Below are 21,410 nucleotides of genomic sequence, written 5' to 3' on the forward strand. Positions count from 1 at the left end.
TCACTCCTTTTCAAGACTCAGTGGCTGTACTTGGCTAGTGGCACTAATATTGGACAGGACAGATTTAGACTACCCTTTTCAATGGTTGACTTTTACATGATAGTATTTACTTGAGTGTTTATTATTGGCCACTGTTAATCATTCTTCATATATTGTCTCTATTAATCCCCACAGTGACTCTGTAAGATGATATTATGCCATATGTGGAGAAGAAAAAGAGAAATTGGGAAATTTGCCCAATTTAGGACAGCTATTAGAAAGCATTACCAGACCTTGAACCCAGGTTTTTGGCATGAAAAGACCGTGCTCCTAACCTCTTCTCTAATCTGTTATGCTTTATTTAATTATTGACCTACCAGTAGATATTTTAATTGTTAATTTTTAGCAGTTACAAACCATACTTCATTAACTATCTCTGAGCATAACCTAGATATTTAAGTAGTAAGGAATTCAGTGAGACTTTATTTGGCAGGGGGAGGTTGGGGATTGTACCTAAAGCCTCACACTGAGCTACACCCCCAACCCAAAAGGCTTTATTTATTTATTTTTTGAGGTACTGGGATTGAACCCAGGGGTGCTCTACCACTGAGCTACATCCCTAGCCCATTTTATTTTTATTTTGGGACAGGGTCTCACTAAGTTGCTGAGACGGCTTTAAACTTGTGATCCTCCTGCCTCAGCTTCCTAAGCCACTAGGGTTACAGGATGCTGTGCCCAGTTTCATATTTCCTTTTTTTTTTCTTTTCCTTTTTTGGGGGGTTGGTACCAGGGATTGAACTCAGGGGCACTCGACCACAAAGCCACATCCCCAACCCTATTTTGTATTTTATTTAGAGACAGAGTCTCACTGAGTTGCTTATTAGCATCTCACTTTTGCTGAGGCTGGCTTTGAACTCAGGATCCTCCTGCCTCAGCCTCCCCAGTCACTGGGATTATAGGCGTGTTCCACCATGCCTGGCTCCGTATTATTATTTCGTCTCCTCCCCCCCTCCCCCCTTCCCCCCTTTATTTTTATTAATTTTTATGTGGTGCCAAGGATTGAGCCCACTACCTCACATGTGCTAGGCAGGCGCATTACCACTGAGCCACAAACCCAGCCTCTCTGTATTTCTTAATACCTTCACCAACACCAACTATTATTAGCCTTTTTCTCCTTTCCTAGTGGAATTGGGGAACATATCTCTTGTTGCCCTTAGATTAGCAGTGGGGAGAGCCTTTTCTTCTGTGTGGTCATTTGTGTGTTGTCTCTTTACAGGACTCTCTTCATAAGCATAGTATCTAATATATAATACTTCATTGTATGGATTTAGTGTAAGTTGCTGTTTCCTTATTTGATAGGTTGCTTATTTCTACTTCTATATTATAAATAACTTGGCAGTGTATGTTTTTGCACATCTTTTTGGTATATATTTGATGTTATTTCCTTAAAGTAAGTTGACGTTAGTGGAATTTATGAGTCAAGGCAGTGAATGTTTTAGAGCTCTGCAAACAAAATGAAAATTTTTTATTTTTAAAGAGTTGGTCCTGGGCTGGGGATATAGCTCAGTTCATAGAGTGCTTGCAAGGCTCTGGGTTCAATCCCCAGCACTGCAAAAAAAAAAAAAGAGTTGGTCCAGTTTATCATCATTGTTTGGGAGCATTGTATTTTTAAAGACATTTTAATTGAAATGTAACAATGAAGAAAAATTCAGGTACCCTAAGTGTACAGCTTGATGAATTTTTATTAACTGGACATGCTCCTCTGAGCAGTACCCAGAAGCGTTACAGGACATTGCCAGCATCCCAGCAGCCAACTGGTGCTCCAGTACTGTCACTGCCTCCCTTCACCTTCCCCTCACCATCCTAACTTCTGATAGCAAAAATACATTCCACATGCTGTGTACAAAGGCTGAGATACTACTTTTTCCACACACATATTGATACTTTTAATATGCAAACAAAGTAATTTTTTTTTTTTTAAAGAAAGCTATGGTAACATACATTGGGTACCTTTTTTAAAAGCTTATATTATCCCCCTAGTGAACTTCTCAGGTATTATTTTTAATAGTTAATAACATATAGTAAATAAATGGAATTGTTTGTTTGGATATCAGAATGTTATATTAAATTCTCATTTAATTGATAAATTGAAAGGGGATCCAGGAGATACTGGGTTTAACCATCTCACTTTGAGGCTTCTAGCTTTTGTGTAGACCACAGGTTCTCAAGTTTCAGTTTAAGCCTCACCGGAGGGACTTGTTAAAATGCCCCTTGAAGAGTCTGACTTGGTAGGTCTGGGTGGGGCCTTAGAGAACTGCATTAACAACACCTGAGGTGTCTGACTCAGGGAAATCACCCTGTGAGCTCCATGGAAACAGGGCTGGGCCCAATTTGTGTCATTCACTGCTGTCTGCCTGGCATTTATTAGACATCAGTATATGGGGAATGAATGAGTACGATCTTTGAAAGTTGAAAGAAGGCGATTATTATTCAGTTAGCCCAGTAGGAATTATAAAGGCCATGGCACCATCTGATCTCCCATTCACTTAACCATGGGTCTTGGAAGAAGTTTCTACCAAAATCAAAGACCTTACCATCTGCATCTATAAATATAGTCTCCTTACCAACAGAAAGTATAATATATCTTGACAGCCATTTTTAAAGAAAATTGTAGTCATCCTGTACTTATTTTAAATCATTTTATTGTCTATCAGGTAATGCTTAAATGGGAAAAGTAAAATGACTCATTTAATAAAGTATTTTGCTTCAGATTTAATAATACATCCATTCGTTTTTCTTTCCATACACAAATTATTTTTGATACAACTGTGGAAACTCATTCTGGTTAGAAATAGTCTTACTTCCATGCAACTCAGAAATAATTAAGTGAGCTGGGTAAGTGAGCATGCCTGTAATCCCAGCTGCTGAAGAGGCACTGAGGCAGGAGGATTACAAGGAGGTCAGCCTCAGCAATTTAGCATGACTATGCTTCAACATAAAAGGGGGTGGGGATGTAGCTCAGTGGTGAAGGAAGTGCCCCTGGGTTCAATCCCCAATACCAAAAAAAAGAAAGAAGTATGAATGTGGAAGTATCCTGTGTTGTTTAAAAATAACAAATATACTTCATGATTTTTTTGTGTCTTTAAAAGGATGCTAGCCCTTAAGCATAGGTGTTTGTTTACCTCAGGGATGCCACTTACTGGCTGTGCAACTTTGAGAAAGTACGCGCCTTTCCAGACCTGAAAGTGGTGATAACACCTGCTTCACAGGGCTGTTGAGAAAATTCAGTGAAAGCACTGTTTCTGGCCTATTGTAGGAACCTGGTAAAAGTTAGTTCCCTTCCTCTTCCCTCCTGTTTAAATTTATTATCCAAGTTACCTTTTTTAAGGGAATATATCTCTTTATTTCCTTTATTTTGGGGGCTGAAAATAAAAGCCAAAGAATACTGTCGGTTTTTAAAAAAGAAAATAATAAATTATATGCATTTTGCTAATGTGTGAGGTATTAACTATGATTCTTTTTAAAGATATTTTTATTCACTTTTTGGTCTTCTCTTTGTCTCATTAGGACATGAAGGATCAGATGTCAACTTCGTCTGTGCAGGCATTAGCTGAAAGGAAAAATAGACAGGTGAGAGAACATCAGAATATCACTATCAAAGAAAATATGAGATTAGATACTAGAAATTTTAAATGTGGACAGTCTCTATGTCATGTGACTAAGAGTAAGACCCTGGAGTGACACTGGGAGGTTTCCATAAAGTCGAGTATATCAGTCTATAGTCTGTTACTGTAGCAAATGTCTGAGGTGATCACCTCACAAAGAGAAAAGGTCTACTCTGGCTCCCAGTTGAGTTTCAGCCCATGATCATTTGGCCCCATTGCTGTGGTGATGCGTCATGGTGGCAGCGTGCCACGTCTGTTCATCTCATGGTTGGGGTGTGAAAGAGTAAGGGGATAGGGTTCCAGTATCCCCAGTGACCGGAAGACCTGCCACTGGGTTCCACCTCCTAAAGGTTCTCCCACCTCCCAGCAGTACTGGGGGCCTAGGGACCATGCATTTAACACATGAGCTTTGGGGGACATTTATCTAAGCCATGGCTGTTGGCTTCCCCACCTCCACCCCTGCTCCTCTCCTCTGGGCTCCATAGCACCTTCTGCTTACCCATCTTACAACACTCACTGCACAGTCCTTTATTCAGGTGTTTTTTCTTTGCTGTTGAACGTATCCTGAATGTCAGGCTAAGGACCTCGTCATTTGTTCTGTTTCTTTGTGTTGGACTCCAAGCTCCTTGAGATGAAGAGTTGCTGTTTTGGATTTTTTACTCTCTAGCAGCTATTACCTTGCCTACCCATAGAACTCACTAGACACTGATTGAAATTTAATATAAAGACATTTAAGGAACTTGAAATGTGTGTTAAGGTAAATCTCTCTTTAAGTGTTTTTAAGAAATTACTCATTGTGTATGAAAGAAATTCCTTTCCAATTGTTAAAATATGACCCTTTTAAAATATACAGTCATCACCTAGAATTTAAACTTGAATTTAAATTCAGATTTGATTTAGATTCTTTTGGTGGGTTAGAATGTTCCTTACCTATTGGCAAACTATTAGATGATTTTTATTGACAGATTGTTTTTACAAATTCTGTGGATATATGTTTTGCTTAGGAGTAAGAAAGACTTCGGGAACATCACAAGATTATTCAAAATGATATTCTTTGCCTTGAATGACTATTCAGATTCCAGTAATCCATTTAGAAGCCTCATAGCTTGAGAACTATCTCATTGTTATTACTAACTAGGAATCAGTAGTTCATAACATAAATCCCTACTCTCTACCTAGTGGGTGTTTCCTGAGACACCTCATTTTGAAAACAAGTGTCACAGATTATCACCTGACTTCCCATTTAAAGTCTTTTTTTTGTTTTGTTTTTGGGGTTTTCATTTTGTTTTTATCTACCTCCCTTTCTTTCTTTTTTTTTTTTGAACAGTACAGCTAGGAAAAAGTCATTAGCCAGCTCATTCCATCTGGCTCTAACTCTAGAAAGAAGCTAGTAAATGACCACAGCTGGCTGGTTTAGGAAACAAACGACAGTACCTGACGTAGTAGTGACAGTGAGGCTGGTGGTTCCTGTCCTCCGTTACTTTCAGGGTGTTCTGTTCTCTGGATAGTCTAGGTGAAGTAGTGTGAGTGAAGTGAGACCTTATGCATTGCCTTTCTGAGCACGACTTGGAATCTTGTTTTAGGCAGTGCGTGAAGTTTCGCAGAGTCTCAGATTTTCAAGGAACAGCAGGACCAGGGTTCTCCAGGCAGTCATGTGGGCCGTCAGCCTCCGTGCCAGGTACCAGGTGCTGTGCAGCTCACAACTTCACCAGCACTGTGCCTGGCACCCCTCCCACAGGCTCATCTTCCAGTGTTAGGCCTTCTCCATCTTCTTTCCCATTAAATCAGACTCCTGGGGGTCAGACTGATGAACTCTAAATTACTTCACAATAAAATCTAGGTGACTCTTAACAACATGTCTCACCAAGTGTAGACCGTGGATGCTGTAGGAAACAGTAGTCTTGGCTTCGGCCCTGATGGAGCCCCAGTTCTCTGCCTGGATCCTGATGGTGCCCTCTACCCTTTTTCTGACACTGAAAAAATTATCATGAGACCCCAGTGTCCTCCACAGAGGTCCTTAGAGTTTGGGATTAGAATGAGCAGGACCTTTTTAATCTTGGTATCCTAAGAACAGGGCAGGGGAGAGCCACCCACCAAAGGCTATAGGTCTGCTTTACTTCAGAGACAGTCACATCCAGCCTCTTGACTGGGCCCTCAAAGCTCTCTTAGCAAGAACTTCTGATAACGAGTATCTCAGGTGCTCCTCTGATAAGTGCCTCAGAACTCAGTGTTCTACATCCTGAGCTTCCCCACTCCTGGCCCCTATATCCTGGCTGCAGGTAGACTTCACCTCTGAAAGTCACCAGGAGGTCAGTGTCCATGTGGAGAGAGGCATGGGAGGGGCTTTCAGGGAGAGAGAACCAAGTAATTGGTTAGGCTTTTAATAGTGCCAGAGGTAAAAAGTACCTAGTACAAAGCTTTGGCCACTCCACAAGGAAGAAGAATTTGTTATCACAGCATCTTCTGGGTCTTAGCGTAGTCCTGGTATGAAAAGAAAGTGAGGTCCAGTCCAAGGTTGCCATCACTGAAGTCTCACATTCCTTCCTGGCCTCTCACTTAAGAGAGATATTCTCAAACTTAGCCATTTCTGGCTGTAAACTCCTTTGAGTTCATGCTAGGGAAAGCTACCCCAGCCTTCAGAATCCCTGGAGGAGAACACCCATGTCAAGGACTCTTGTGATCATACTGCCTGGGGAAGCAACCCCTCATCCTCTGTGACGTCTGTAGCTTTCAGTTCCAGTGAAGGGTGTCGGGTTTTATTCAGGGACTGAATTTAGCAGGTGTGGATAGTTCTGTGCTTTCTGTATATGAGGGCTGTTGTTTACCTTCTTGTCTTCCTGGGGAAACCCCCTTCCCCCAAAAAACCCAAACTTCACTGGGTCATCCTTCAATAACAAACTTCAGATCTGTAAACCTGTTTGACTAGAAGCTCTGGGTCCTTGGGGAACTTCTAGAGGTCCTGGAAAGAGCTGTTCTAAGGAACTGAGTGCTGTTCAATTGTGAAGCAGCTTACAGATTTGTTTGCTGGTTTATTGTGGACATTTATTTGCATTTTAATGGGACAGACCCACAGGAATGGGTTGAAGGCAGCAGGCTCTTCAGGACAGTCCTTAAATTGTACTTCACAGACACCACTTGGAAGCCTGGCCCAGGTTATGAGAGATGTGAGAACTTTTTATATTGCCCTGATGTGTCACTTGTTCAGAGATGGTACCTGTTTGTTTTTCCTGACTCTGATTGTTCCTGCTCACACAGGCACTGCTGGGAGACAGCGGCAGCCAGACCTGGAGCACAGGAACGACAGATCAGTACGGGCGCCTTGATCGAGAGCTGCAGTTAGCCAATTCCCATTTCATCGAGGAGCAGCAGGCGCAGCAGCAGGTACCCTGAGAATAGCCGGCCAAGGAGGGGAAGTGGCAGGCGGAATATCTCCCTGGATCCTCTGCCAGCCAGGGGAGGCATTGCTTAATGACAGGCAGGTCAGAGCAGAGCTTGCCCCATGGTTGACTGTGTCACTGTGTAATGATCACATACATGAAAGGTTTTAAAGCCTTTAGAGCATGATGCTCAGAGAACCACACTTGATTAGGTGTCATAGCAAGCAGAGCAGACACCAAAACTGAAAGGCAGGGGCTGGGGAGTGCTTTAGGGTAGAGCACTTGCCTAGCACATGCAAGGCCCTGAGTTCAATTTCCAGTACTGCAAACAAGCAAACAAAACCCTAAAAGACAAGGCCAACCTCTTATTCATATTACTCAGGTTTTTGTTCATGTCAATGAGGACTCTTCCAGAAACATTTGAGTCTGTTTTTTCACTGGAAATTATTAGTGTATTCCATTACATAAAAAAATAATTGCTTTCGTGGATGTCAAGGAGTAGAAGGAAAATGAAGTTGATTATATGTGTGTTGTTGCTTCTATTATGTAGTTATATTTATAAAAGGAAGCTAAGGCATCTGTTGGTTGGACAAACAGGTCCATTGATTGAAACTATTGAGATTATTCTGTGTCTTTTTGTGTATGTGTAGGTTATGTGTTCTTTTGGTCCATTTCCATTAGTATGCCTCCTTAACTAGAAGTTTACTCAAGTTGCACTTAACCAAGCAAGCTTTTTTAATAGAGAGGGTGTAAAGCACAATTAAAATAAATATTAATTTATCATTTAGTAGTTGTCCTTAAGATAACATTTCCACAGGGCCTCCTCTAGATTATCTTTGAGGAGTAAGAAAAAGGCTGTGTGTCGTTTTCTTGCATCCCGAGATGTGACAGGCTTTTTTGCATTTAAGGGGTGGCAGTGTGTTGTAGATGGAGACCTTGATCCTGGCAGTGAACTTCCTCTTCCCAAACATACCCATGACTCAGTGGTCATCTGCATGTATGCTTTCGACCATTGTCTGTTCCTTTATTGGACTTCAGCCAACCAGAGTAAATCTCTCTTGGTGGTTTCAAGCTCTGCTGACTGTTCACAAGTTGGATCAGCAGGAGATATCAGTAGCTTGACAATCCAGCCTTTTGAGCAGCGTGTTCTCAGAGGCGACGGTCTGGTCCTTTGATTTCTGGGCTTTGCTTCTGAATGTGAATTGTCCCAAGCTGGCAGAGAAACTAGCAGCTGCTAGAGTGCTGGGCTTGGAATCAGGTAAGATGGATTTTAATTGCTTATTTCCCGTTTCTCTGGCACCAGTTGATCGTGGAACAGCAGGATGAGCAGTTGGAGCTGGTCTCTGGCAGCATCGGGGTGCTGAAGAACATGTCCCAGCGCATTGGAGGGGAGCTGGAGGAGCAGGCAGTGTGAGTATTGAGATGCCCCTCTCGCTGTAGTGAGACCGAAGAAAAGCCATCTCAAGGGACAGACCTCTGAAAGGCCTGGCAGTTACGAGGCTGTAAGACCAAAAGCTGTTTTATTTATAGCTGCATTTTTATTCTGATGTACAGACTAGCCTCCCTAAAGAAGCAAATCTATCAGATAAAATCTACAACAGGGTTTAGGCATAGTTATTATTTTTAAACATCTCCAAAAGCAGATACAAATTTCTCTGAGCAAATGCTTGAAGTATCATTATGAATGAGAATGTGAACACAGATGTAACCTCTGGAGATTTTTTTGTTCCAAAGAGGGTGGGCATGGTGAAAGGAGGCCTGTGCAGGTGGCCCTTGGAGCTCTGCACCTCTGTTTTCCCATGGTTCCTGCTGCATTGACAGGACTTTGCTTTAAGCTTAAATCATAATTTAATGGAAAAACTTACAAATTAAACTCCAATTAACAAGAAAATGTTTCCTCTCAAAAAACAAAACCAGGTCTGGGGTTGTGGCTCTGTAGTAGAACGCTTGCCAAGCACGTGTGAGGCACTGACTTCAATCCTCGACACCACATTAAAAAAAATAAATGATGGTTATTATGCCCATCTACAACTAAAAACATTAAAACAAAAATCAAGAAAACATAATATTTTAAATGACCAATCTCTTTTATGCTATAAAGTATGATAGCAAAAATTGCATTCTTTTTTTTTTTTTCCTTTTTTTGTACTGGGAATTGACTCCAAGCTTACTTTACCACTGAGCTGCATCCAAGCCCTTTTAACTTTTATTTTGAGACCACGTCTTGCTGAGTTGCCAAGGCTGGCCTAGGAACTTAGGATCCTCCTGTCACTGGGATTACAGGTGTGTGCTACCATGACCAGCAAAAACAGCCTTCTTAAATGCTGCCACCCAATACCTTTACCACTTTGAAAAATTTTTTTTGTGGGAAACAAATAAGACAGTCCATCAGGTTATTTCAAAAACTCTCCTATCTCAATCTTAGGTTACACATTCATCCATTATAGATCCTTCCTGGATACCTGTTCTACTCCAGGCCCTCTGGGGGGCCCTGGGGACGTAGCAGCAAACAGGAGAGACACTGTCTCTGCCATTCAGGGCTGGTCACTTTCTAAGTGAAGTGGACATTGTATAAATGCAGTCAATATGTGTTGACAGTGAAGTAGGAAGTTCCCCGTGACCAGTTTAGTGCTGCTGCCTAGAGTGCTCTGACTTAGCTGAAGTTCTCTGAGAAAGAGGGGTTTAATTGAAACCTGCAGACTGTGTAGAAGATAGCCTGGGAGGTTATAGGCGGGAGTTGTGCTTATGCCAGGAGGCAGTGAGAAGGTGTGTACCAGAAGGAAGAAGGAGCACTTGTAAAGATCTGGAGGCACAAAGGTGAATGAGTGAGACGTTCTATGTCTCTAGCATGGGCATCCAGAGGGAGTGGCAGAAGTCCAGATGGGGAGGCAGACAGAAAGCAGAAAGACCTTGTCTGAGTGGTATGGAGGCAGAACTTTTCCCTCTGGGCATGTTGGGAGACTAGGGACGCCTCCCTAGGCCTTGGGAGTGAGGCTTGATCCAGTATTGGAGAGGCCTAGCTAGCCTGTGATTTAGGTGATGTACCAGGGTGGATCCAGGCAAGGAGACCAGCCGGGAAGTTGGAATAGCAGGAACCTAGACTTTACTTTCCATCTAACGTGGATTAGACCCTAAAATCCTTTGTTGAGTTGGGAAGGAATTAAGGATGAGATATTCTGCTGGTGAAGCAAACTGACAATAGGGAAAACCTGAGACTCCCAGTTAAAGATGGTGAATCGCACGTACCCCTGTCTCTACTCTCTCTAAACACGCTAGAATAATAGCAAAGGAATTTTTTTAAGGCATAAAACTTATGGGGACATAAAGCATGAAAGTAAACTAGTCCTAAAGGTTTAGATCCTAGAAAGCAAGAAGATGACTGGTTGTAGCTCAACAGGCCCGAGAAAGGTGAATCCTTGGCTGGTAGTGGAGACCACTACTGAGCTCTGAGTCCCACCGCACAGCCCCGAGCCATGGATAGCATTTGTTTAGTAGTCTTTATGTAAATGCTGAATATTGACCTAATCAAACAGTGACTGCACAATCAGAAGTGATGAGGATGCAGAGGTGGGACTCAGATAGGAAGAGAGCTAAATTCTGTGATAGTGCTGAGCCAGCAGGTAAAGTCTAAAGATAAAAGTCAGGGTCCTAGGGTACAAGGTTGTTACTTTCAGAAATGGAGAGTACACCAAGAGAAGACTTTGAGGGGGCAGACACACCTGCCCTAGGGAACAGAAAACAGCCTGGTTTTTTGTAAAAAGCCTTGTAGGACCATTTTTTCTCTTTAAACTAGGTGTATGTGACTTTGATAAAAATAAATTAAAAGGAAAAAAAATGAATTTTGGCCCATGGTGCCAGTAAAATAGCACTAGCCACACCCACATGTAGTTGTAGAGGTGAAATGTGAGCAGTCGGATAGCAGTGTGCTCTAGGAGTAAAGTGCACAGTGGATTTTGAGGTGAAAAAAGTATAAAATAGCTTATTAGCAATTTTTGTATTAATTATATGTTGAAATACTTTAGATATATTGGAATAAATAAAATAGATTATTAGTTAATTTCAGTTTATTTTTTTAAACATGGCTCCTGGAAAATATAAAATATCATGTGTGCCACAGAGCATTTGTGTTGGCGGGCACTGAGTTAAAAGAGGATTGGAAGCTTGGTTCGTGGGTGTCCTTGGCTAAAGGTTAAGTGACATGCCTGCTTTGTCTTCAGTAAGAAAAGTCATACCCAGCACACAAAGGTAGCTCTTGTTTCTCAGCATTTGGCCCTGCCCACAGAGGCCTGCCAGCTGCAGGGCTACCGTGCTGCCACGCTCTAAGAGGAGCTAGAGATGTTTTAGCTTGAAAATTCAGGTAAGGAATAAAATTTATTTAGTTGTCGATGTGGAGTTTATTTAGTAATTGACTTAATGAAGAGTTGGTAGTCCCAAATCCGGCAGGATGTCTCGTGTCAAGACCAGTAGTTTCTAGCTGCCAGTGACACTGTCAGAGTCAAGAAGGCCTTTGTGGTCAGACCCCTGGTACTAATTGGTGTGTTAATTCTAGCCTTAAAATAATCATGTGCTAATCAAAAGTTGAAAGACCTGGAACGTGTAGTAATTTACGAAGGAAACACTGCTGGAATAAAAGTACAGGAGTCCTGTGTTTTTTTTCCCAGCTACACTTTGGCCAGCAATAGGGAAATCGCCTCCTAGAGCTGGTTCTCCTGGAGGAAGCTGTGGCTTCTCTGGGGCGAGGAGGAGGGAAACACCAGCAGGGATGTCAGTGCTAGCGCTTTCTGATTACCATAAAGCACCGAGGGCTTCAAGGGAGAGACATCTCATTAAATTACGTTCCTTAACTCTTATTGACACAAAATGCTTTTGTGTTTTACATGGTTTTCACAAATACCCAGTGAGAGAACTGAACTGGTAGGATTGCCCCATTTTACGTGTGAGAAAACAGTCCCCCAAAAGTTGTAGGGTACCTTGTCCAAGGTAGCAAGGACAAAGCCTGGCTGCCTGCCCTGCCTTCTCAGAGCTTGCATTCTGCTTCCTGTGCTGCATTGCCAGTGGGTTTGTGGTATTGTGGAGTCAGGTCCACACCGCCTCATCTGCAATTCTGAAATCTAGAAAGCTCTAAAAACCCAAGCTACTATTTTTTAATTTGCAGTAAGCTTGTTTCAGAACTGAGTGCAACTGTGAATCTTAATAGTTTTCTCCACAGAAATGTAAATGTGTTGAATATGGTGGGGGGGCAAGCCTCAGACCATGCTGGGGAAATTGACTAATAGTAGCATACACAAATTATCTTTTTTTTCTTTTTTAAAACTCCCAGAATTCCAAAATCAAAAGCATATCTTCTCCCAAGGAATTTTGAATAATAGACTGGGTGCTGAATCCCAGTGTTGCCTGTTTTATGTTGGCTGTAATGGAATTAGATCCTGATGTAATTCCATGGTCTGTGCCTTGCTGAGTTGTATGCTTATTGCCTACCTTCTGTCTCTCCTTTATAGCATGCTGGATGATTTCTCTCACGAGTTGGAGAGCACTCAGTCTCGGCTAGACAATGTGATGAAGAAACTTGCAAAAGTGTCTCACATGACCAGTGGTATGTGTGTTTAAATCTTGAGAATTCATACTTAATTCTGAAGTGCTGTGAGGTTCCCTAACAGATATGTCCATGCAGATCCCTTTTTTGGGAGCATTTGTTTGAGATACTTTAAGATCAGAGAATCAAAGACAGATATGTAGAGGCCTTAGCTTCTGCTAACTTGGGAAAGGGGCCTTGTGGTCTCCCTCCCTCCAATGTTTGGTGGTTTTTCTCTTAGTGGGACAACTTTCTATGCAATTACAAAATCCCTTCCCCCCCCCCCCATTTCCTTGCCAAAATAGGGAACTTTTTTAAAGCAATAATTAAGCCAGTTATTGTTTTTCTAGGAACTTTCTTTCATTGATAGGAAAATGCTTACTATGTCAGAATAAGATGGCCTTATAGACTTAATTCAAATCATATTTAAATTCATAATGAAATGTCCTAGCAAATTTGTATCAGAGGATGGGGATGATGGAGTAACAGTTTTCAAATCAGTTACTGTGTAGGAAGATGTATTCCAATGATGCTTTATATTTTTGACTACTACAGCCCATCTCCCCTATTATCTGGAAAGTAATATATTTAAAAAACAGACAAATAAAAACCCTCCAACATCATCTTTATCTGGTAGAGGTGGCTTGGTGGTTTGAGAGACTCCCTGAGGTCTGTTCATGGACCACAGACCCTGTTAGAAGCTCCTGTTTCTTGATACCTCGTTCTTCTGTTAATTTCTTGCTATAAGGTGCATGTGACATAGAAGACTTAAATACGTGCATATTTACTCTGCAGCAGTTTAATGCTTAGCCAAGTTATATAACAGCTCTCTGGGCTCATTTTATCTATGCAAATAGGCTGAGGGCTACTCGGTGGCAGAGTACTTGCCTAGCATGTGCAAGGCCCTGGGTTTGATCCTCAGCACTCTGCCGGAAAAGGGTTGATTCCTACCTCTTAAGGACACTGTGAGGATTACAAAAAATAATAATGTAGAAGTGTTTAGCATTGTCTACAACATATAAGTACTTAGGAGATGTTTAAAAAATACCTTAAGGCAATAGATGACCCTAGGGGGCAGAGGACCTGTCAAATCTAAAACAAAGGAAATCTAGTTATTTCCTTCTTTCTCTCCAGGGGCAAGTATTTTTATGCTTATAGCAGGCTCTCCCTTGTCTGCAGCTGTGTATAAATGGGAACTAGGCACCAGCTTGGTGCATCATATACATGCTTAGAGAAAGGCTTGCGGAGTCGTCTTTTTTATTCCCTCTGTTCTCTCCCACCCCCACCCTTCCACTTAGAAAAAAAAATGTTTTAATGAAGTATTATATAAGCAGTTTAAACAGTGTCCCCTCACCAGTGTATGTGTTAGTTGTGAAGTCAAGTAGCTACTTCAGCACCAGTCATGTTGGGAAGAGCAAGTGAACAAAGATGCACTGTCTTTGTCTCCAGCGTTCTTGATGTGAATAGTGCACTGTGGTCAGCGCCTCTGTGACTTGCACCGGACTTGATTGTGCTTTATTCTCTCTTCTCCCAAAGGGGAAGTTTGGGAAGCAGAGTAAGAACTTTCGTTATATTTGTACAAGAAAAAGAGCCCGGAAACAGTAGTTGTCCTGAAAGCTCTTCACTTTGGACAGGTTGCTTGTGTTTTCATTTTAACCTTTGCTGACTACTAAAAGAAATACCACAGGGGGCCTCCTCCTGTTGGTGGTGTCTGCTCTGATTTGTCAAGCAGGCAATTTGTATTTGCCTCTGTTCTCCTCCCTAACTTTTTTTTGTGGGCAGCACAATACTGGGGCTTGAACTCAGGGGCACTTGACCACTAAGCCACATCTCCAACCCTATTTTATATTTTATTAGAGACAGGGTCTCCCCGAGTTGCTTAACACCTCGCTTTTGCTGAGGCTGGCTTCAAACTCTCGATCCTGCTGCCTCAGTCTCCCGAGCAGCTGGGATTACAGGTGTGCACCACTGTGCCCGTCTCCTCCCTAACTTTTGATGGCGTTCACTGCTTTTAAATCAAATCTGTACATAAAGGAAGTGTATGAAAACACCAGAATTGGATTAGGCAGTACTGCACGCACCTCCACAGTTCTAGAGAGGCAGAGCCCTCCTCCCCTGCCCTTGGCTGACTGCTTCACAGGAGAAGTCAGCCAAGACTCTACACTTACTTTTTTGAATGACCCAAGAGAAATATTAATTTTCAATCATTTTTCTACCAGAGAAGTATATTCGTGATACTGAGAATTCTCCACCCCTCTTACTTTCCACTATTCTGCCATTCATCTTTTCTCTTTAACAGAGGAAAATATTTTGAGAGTGAGAAGGAAAAAAAACAAATTACCTTTGGAGTTGCCTTTGTTCCCGTCTGACTTTTTAAAAAAATTTTTATTTGTTCCTTTTAGTTATACATGACAGTAGAATGTATTTTGACATATCATACATAGATGGAGTATAACTTCCCACTTTTGTGTTTGTGATGTGGAGTCACACTGATGGTGTTTTCACACATGAACACAGGAAAGTGATGTCCAGTTCCTCCTGCTGTCTTTCCATTCCCTTCCCCTCCCTTCCCTTCGCCTTTGTCTACCAGGCCCTGAGCTTAGCCAGACTGACGAAGGGATGGGGTGTATTATAGTTCAGTGGCACAGTGTGCAGTGTGGGCTTAGCATGAGTGGGAAACAAAAAAAGCAGAAGAACAAGAAAGAAAACAAAACACGGGTTAAGACTTTTCACTTGAAGTCCCAAAAGCTGCTGTGGTTTATGCCCCTTCCTTCTGTGCTTGAAGCCTTGCAAGAGGTGCTGGGAAGAGTCCGATAGCAACAGCTCCCTGGAGTTACCTCGATCATGCCTGCAAAGCAGCTTAACCCCTTCAAAAGGAAAATGCCTTTAAAAGAGCAGGCCTGGCTGCGGTGGCTCGGGTGCTGTGTGCTTTTGCTTGAGGAAAACTCCTGCTTAATGAAGTTGTAGAAGAGAAAGTGACTGGAGGTGGTAGGGGTTTGGCTAGAGGCTGATGGAAGCCAGAAACTGGGAATCTGAGTTGGTGGGAATCAGGCCTTAAGGGTGCCCTGGTGCTGTCCGCCCCACCCCGTGAACGCAGGAGGGTGCTCGAGGTTGGGGCAGGGGAAAGTAGTTACCTTCTCTGTTATTTTCCCTGTAAGAATATGAACTAATCATTTAGTGAGCGTGGTTTTAAATTGTTGAAAACATTTCTTCTCTTTTTTAATTAATAAACTTTGTTCTTTAGAGCAGTTTTATGTTCACAGTAAAATCAAAAGGAAAGTATGAAGATTTCCCATATAACCCTTCCTCCCTCCCCCAGACTTCTCTTGATTTCTAATACCACAGTGGGACATTGATTAAAACCCATGAATCTACATTGACACATCATTATCACCCCCAGAATCCATAGTTTACATTTAGGGTGACTCTTGATGTTCATTCTGCAGATTTTGACAGAAATATGACAGCTTGTATCCACCATCACATACAGAAGTTTCAGTGCCCTAAAATTTCTTTTTCCTTTTAACTTTTCAATTGACACATAATATTTGTGCATGTTTACAAGGTATAGTGTGATGTTTTGATTCATGTATGCATTAGGTAGTGATCCACTCAGTACTTAGCACATCCATCACCTTGAAGTTCTGTCACTTCTTTATGGTGGGTATATTCACAGTCCTCTGTCTTGACTGTGTTGAGCTGTGTAATGCATTATTGTTAGTTCTGGTCACCTGCTATGCCATAGAACCCCAGAATTTAGTTCTCCTGTCAAACAATATAACCATGTCCCTGTTGACCAACCTCTCCCATCTCCTGCTCTTTCTCTGGTAACCACTATTCTCCTCTCAACGTTCATGAGATCTTTTTTCACATATGAGTGAGATGATGTAGTGTTTATTTTTCTTTACCTGACTTATTCATTCAACATAATGTCCTTCAGGTCCAAAATGGCAGATCTCATCCTTATTATGGCTGAATAGTATTGCATCTTGCAGATGTACCACATTTTCTCTACCTCTCTGTTTTTAGGTTGATTCTACATCTGGTTCTTGTGTATAGTGCTATAGTGCACATGGGCATGCAGGTGTGTTTTCAACATGGTGATTTAATTTCCTTTGGTGTATACCCAGAAGGGAGGCTGCTGGGTTGCTAGGGAGCTCCATTTTCAGTTTTCTGAGGAGCCTCCATACTGTTCTGCATACTTGCTCTACTCATTTACATTCAGTAGATAAGAGTTCTCTTTCCTCCTTGCCAGCATTTGTCATTGTTGTCTTTTTTGTAATAACCATTGTCATTGGTGAGGTGGTAGCTCATTGTGGATTTTTTTAAACCTTTTTTTTTTTTTTGTAGCTGTAGATGCACAAAATGCCTTTATTTTGTTTGTTTATTTATATGTGGTGCTGAGGATCGAACCCAGTGCCTCACACTTGCTGGGCAAGCACTCTGCCACTGAGCCCCAGCCCCAGCCCCTCCTCGTGGTTTTGATTTTGATTCCTGTTCATCCTTCCCTCCTCCCTCACCCCTGGCAATCACTGATCCATTTACTGTCTCCTTGGTTTTGCTTTTTCCAGTGTGAATACAGTTGGAGTCAGACGTGCAGAGCCTTTTCAGATCTGCTTCTCTCACTTAGTAATGGCATTTAAGTTTTCTCCATGCCTTTTCATGGCTTGATAGTTCATTTCTCTTGTAGCACTGACTAGTATTCTTTTGTCTGAATGTACCACAGTTTACAGTCTTTCCCACCTTATATAGGCTCCAAGACCCCCAGGGGGTCCTCTAGCTAAATCCCATATACACAGTTTGCCTGTGTATGTCTACACCTATGATGAAGTTCAGTATACAAATCAAGCACTGTTGGAGATTAACAGCAACAATTAATAATAAAGTAGAATAATTTACAGAATACACTATAATAAAAGTTGTCCGACTGTGGCCTCTTAAAATTTTCTGTATGGTTTTCACCATTTTGCAGCAGTGTGAGATGATTCCCACCTGTGTGATAGACAGAGTGGGGTGGGTGGTGTGCAGGCAGCGTGATGCAGCACGACGGCCACGAGGAGGTTGCCTGAGCATGAGTGCTGCGGTACTGCAGCTCTGCAACAAGGTGGCTGCTGAGACGAGGGATGAAGGGGTGGTGCACTTCCCTGGGCATGAGGGTTCATCACGATAATCAGAGCAGTGCAATTTAAGAACTTTTCTTGGTACTAGGGATTGAGCCCAGGGTGCTTTACCACTGAGCTACATTCTCAGTCCTTTGTATTTTTTATTTTGTGATGGGTTCTGTCTAAATTACCAAGCTACCCTCAAGCTTGGAATCCTTCTGCCTCAGCCTCCTGAGTCCTTGAGATTACAGGAGTATGCCACTGTGCCTGGCAGTAATTTAAAACTTATAAATTGTTTATGTCTTTAACTTTCCATTTAAGGTTTTCAGGCCACAGTTGACTTTAGGTAACTGAAATTGTGGAAAGCAAAACTACGGATAATGGGATACTAATTCTGTTTAGCCATCACCTGCTGTCAGATGTCTTGGCAGCTGCTATGAACATCCATGTGCAGATTTTTGTATGAACATGTTGCAGTTCATTCCAGTAAATAACAGGGAGCATCATTGCTTCCTGGTTGTGGCAGGAGTATGTTCAGTCTTGTGAGAAGTCAGTGAGCTGTCTTCCAGAATGGTGGCACCTGTGTGCATTTCCTCCAGGAGTTCCTATTGCTCTGCAGCCTCACCAGCATGTGCTGGTGTCTGTGTTTTGGGTTTTGGCCTTCTTGCCATCCAGTTATCTTCTTTGGTGAGGTGTCTGCATATTTTTTAACCAGACCATTTCTGTATTATTGAATTTTAGAAGTTTCTTTGTGTATTTTGGATAACAATCCTTTACCAGATGTGTCTTCAGCAAATATTTTATCCCAAGTCTGTGACTCATCTTGCTCTCTTGAAAGGGTCTTTCACAGAGCAGAAGTTTTTAATTTTCATGAAGTCCTGATATCAATTCTTTCTTCCATGGATAGCATCTTTGCTGTTTTATCTTAAGTCATCACCACACTCAGGCTTATCCAGGTGACACAGGAGGGTTATAGGTAGGCTCTGGGAAAGCCTAGGTGGAGTTGGTCATTTCCTATCTCCCCAGTAGGAAGTTAGGCTCTGATAAACCCAGCAGGTTAGGCTCTGGTAAAATAGTTTCTGCAGAGGGCTGGTCCTGTTCAGAACAGAATTCTCTGGCTTTTTGCAGAATGGTTTTTTATCCCTTCATCTTTCAGAAGCAAGAAGATATTTTTCTCCCCATTTTCTGTGAGAATCTGAGTTTCAGAAGGTAGAGCTCACCAAAGTGTGGGAGGCCCCTTTAAGAAACTCCCTGGAACTCCTCTGTCAAGACATAGCCACAGCAGACTTCTGGCATTTATCATTGGAGTTCAGCTTTTCCTCTGTGCACTGGTTCCAGTGGGGGTTGCTACTGGTGGGTTTCCACTCTGTTGTGATTTTCTGTGTTCGCCAGATTTCTCCAGTGTTAGGGGCAGCCTTCTACCCTGTGACCTTACTTGTCTGATGGATTTAAGAGAGTTACTCCATTTTCAGTTCAGCTTTTTACTTGTTGGGACCAAGTGGTAACTTCTAAGCTCCCTCCATGCTGGACTGGGAACTGGAAGCTCAGATCTTTACAGAGAAAAAAAGAAAGTAGATTCGCAAGCCTTCTGGAAGAGTTAGTTGGCCAAGTTGAAAGCATTGTCTGTGGAAGACTGAGCCTGCTCCCCTGTCCTTTGGAGCAGCACTGCTTCAGAACAGACGTGTGTTGACTGGGATGTTGGTCCTGATCACAGGGTTCCTTAGTGGGTCCTGGCGTGGCTGAGGTAGACAAGGTGTGAACAGTTAAGACGGTATTGGCTTTACTTCCTGTCTTTGATGGCAGTTCCCTTAGCCAGTTCTAAGGCTTTCATCTCTGTGACATTTAAAATCATCGTGGGCTGGGGTTGTGGCTCAGTGGTAGAGCACTTACCTGGCATGCGTGAGCTACTGGGTTTGATTCTTGGTACTGCATATAAATAAAATAAAATGAAGGTTCATTTAAAAAAATCATTAAAAAAAATTGTAGGTGCATGTTTTGCTTTGGGGAGATGTTTGCCATCTGTTTTCCTAGATCCAGCCCTCGTGACAGCATAGGTCTCAGAGCTCTGGGTGCTGAGACCTGTAGGCTTTCCAGTAACCGACTAAGTCAGTGCTCCCTATGCTTCTGTTCAGTGGGACTTACTCCTAATGGTTGAGCTGCCTTTTCATAGGCTAGTGGAATTCTTCTCTGTCAGTCAGACCCTTTGTGGCAGATAGCAGGGATCACCTTTGGAGAGCCCGCCGGTTCTGCCATGGTGAGGAAGCCTCCTGATGGCAGCGCTCCCTGTATTCCACGCCACGCACTGCGTGACCACACTTGTCTGTGTGGGTTCCCACTACCTCCCTGTGAGGCAGCTGTTGTAGAGCTTGGACTACAGGCAGCACGGAGCTGGAACAGGCATCCCCGCCCCTCCCTGGGCTGTCCCTGCTCTTCTGACCTGCTGCCCTGGCTGCTGTCAGCCACTCAGAGGGACTCAGGCCTGTGTTCTGTGCCTGTGGTTTTAACTTGGTAGTGTGGAAGGTTTCAGAAAAGACATTCTACTTTCATTTACAGATGAGCCGTATAAATTACTTTAGCACAGTTACTGGCTAAGTAATCTTGCTTCTTACTTGACTGGTATGGTGTGAAATTAATCCTGCTCTCACTGGAGAAGAGCTTTCTCAGCTGTTCATTTCCTGAAGTGACCAGCAGCAGCTTTCATCTCCCTTCCACCCTCTCATTGAGAAAAGAACGTGATCATCGTTGAATTAAACGACTTGAGTTTGGTGGAAGATTAAAGCAGACAGGCTTTGATCTGTAATACCAACTCCAGCACCTTTTCCAGGGTGCACTAACGACCAGAAAAAAGCTAAGAGCCCTGAATTTTAATTAAAGACTTGGAACTGGGAGCACATACTTATTATGAGGCCCATTTTCAGGGGACTGGAAAAGCTGCGGATGAGCCTTAAGTGCAGGCCAAGGCCAGAGCACTGTGAGCATCCCAGGCACCCAGGCAGGGTCCAGGTCCTCTGCCCTGTCACCTTGAATTCCGTGCGCGGGGTTTGGGGGACTTAGAGCCCGAGAGGGCTGATCTTCCCGCCCTGCCTTTCAGATCGGCGCCAGTGGTGTGCCATCGCCGTCCTCTTCGCGGTCCTGCTGGTGGTACTGATCCTCTTCTTGGTGCTGTGATGGTGGCGTCGTGGCTGAGGGTTCCTCCTGCACGTGAGCCCGGGGAGGAGCAGCGCGCCCACTCGGCGCCCCAAGCCCCTCTCCTGGAAGCGTGTGGCTGTGCTGGCTTTTCTGACTCCACCCGGATGGCTCCTCCCTCCGCGCTGGCAGGACTGGCGAGAAGAGGAAGAGGGACTGCACCCCTGGCCGGATGACCACCCCTGCCACCCGTTCTGTCTGGTGGACACGAGCCACTGCTTTGCCTCACTGGACCGCGCTCCTGAGGAGGGACCGAGTCATCCGGAGGGATCGGCAGCGCCCCTGGAGCTCTACTGCCGCTCATTTCATTGCCTCCGGCAGCTCTTCCTCTGCTGTCCCATCACAAGGCGCCCGTCAAGAATGCAGCGGCTGGGTCTGTTTCGTTTCCGTTGCTTTAGCCTTTCTTACTCCCTGAGAGCTGGCTATTGATGAGGACAGAGCTCAGAAGCAGTTTGTGACAGCAAATGCAGTCTTTCATTTTTCAGGGATCAGTGCTGAGATAAAATTGCTTTTCCAGGTGCTTTTTTTT

The 21,410-nt window shown here is 43.2% G+C and overlaps 1 protein-coding gene across 2 annotated transcripts in view; it reads left to right on the plus strand.

The window, feature by feature from the left end:
* STX6 (syntaxin 6) overlaps positions 1–21,390 on the plus strand; it is a 38,144-nt gene extending 16,754 nt beyond the window's left edge. For both annotated transcript variants that reach the window (XM_079105954.1, XM_079105955.1), the window contains 5 exons: positions 3,547–3,609; positions 6,900–7,025; positions 8,325–8,431; positions 12,520–12,614; positions 20,787–21,390. In XM_079105954.1, the coding sequence (XP_078962080.1) occupies positions 3,547–3,609; positions 6,900–7,025; positions 8,325–8,431; positions 12,520–12,614; positions 20,787–20,863 (468 nt within the window). In that variant the 3' untranslated portion in view covers positions 20,864–21,390. The remainder of the gene's footprint in view (positions 1–3,546; positions 3,610–6,899; positions 7,026–8,324; positions 8,432–12,519; positions 12,615–20,786) is intronic.
* Positions 21,391–21,410: the final 20 nt, after the last annotated feature.

The sequence above is a fragment of the Sciurus vulgaris genome (assembly GCF_902686455.1).
Source record: "Sciurus vulgaris genome assembly, chromosome: 12".
Classification (NCBI taxonomy): domain Eukaryota; kingdom Metazoa; phylum Chordata; class Mammalia; order Rodentia; family Sciuridae; genus Sciurus; species Sciurus vulgaris.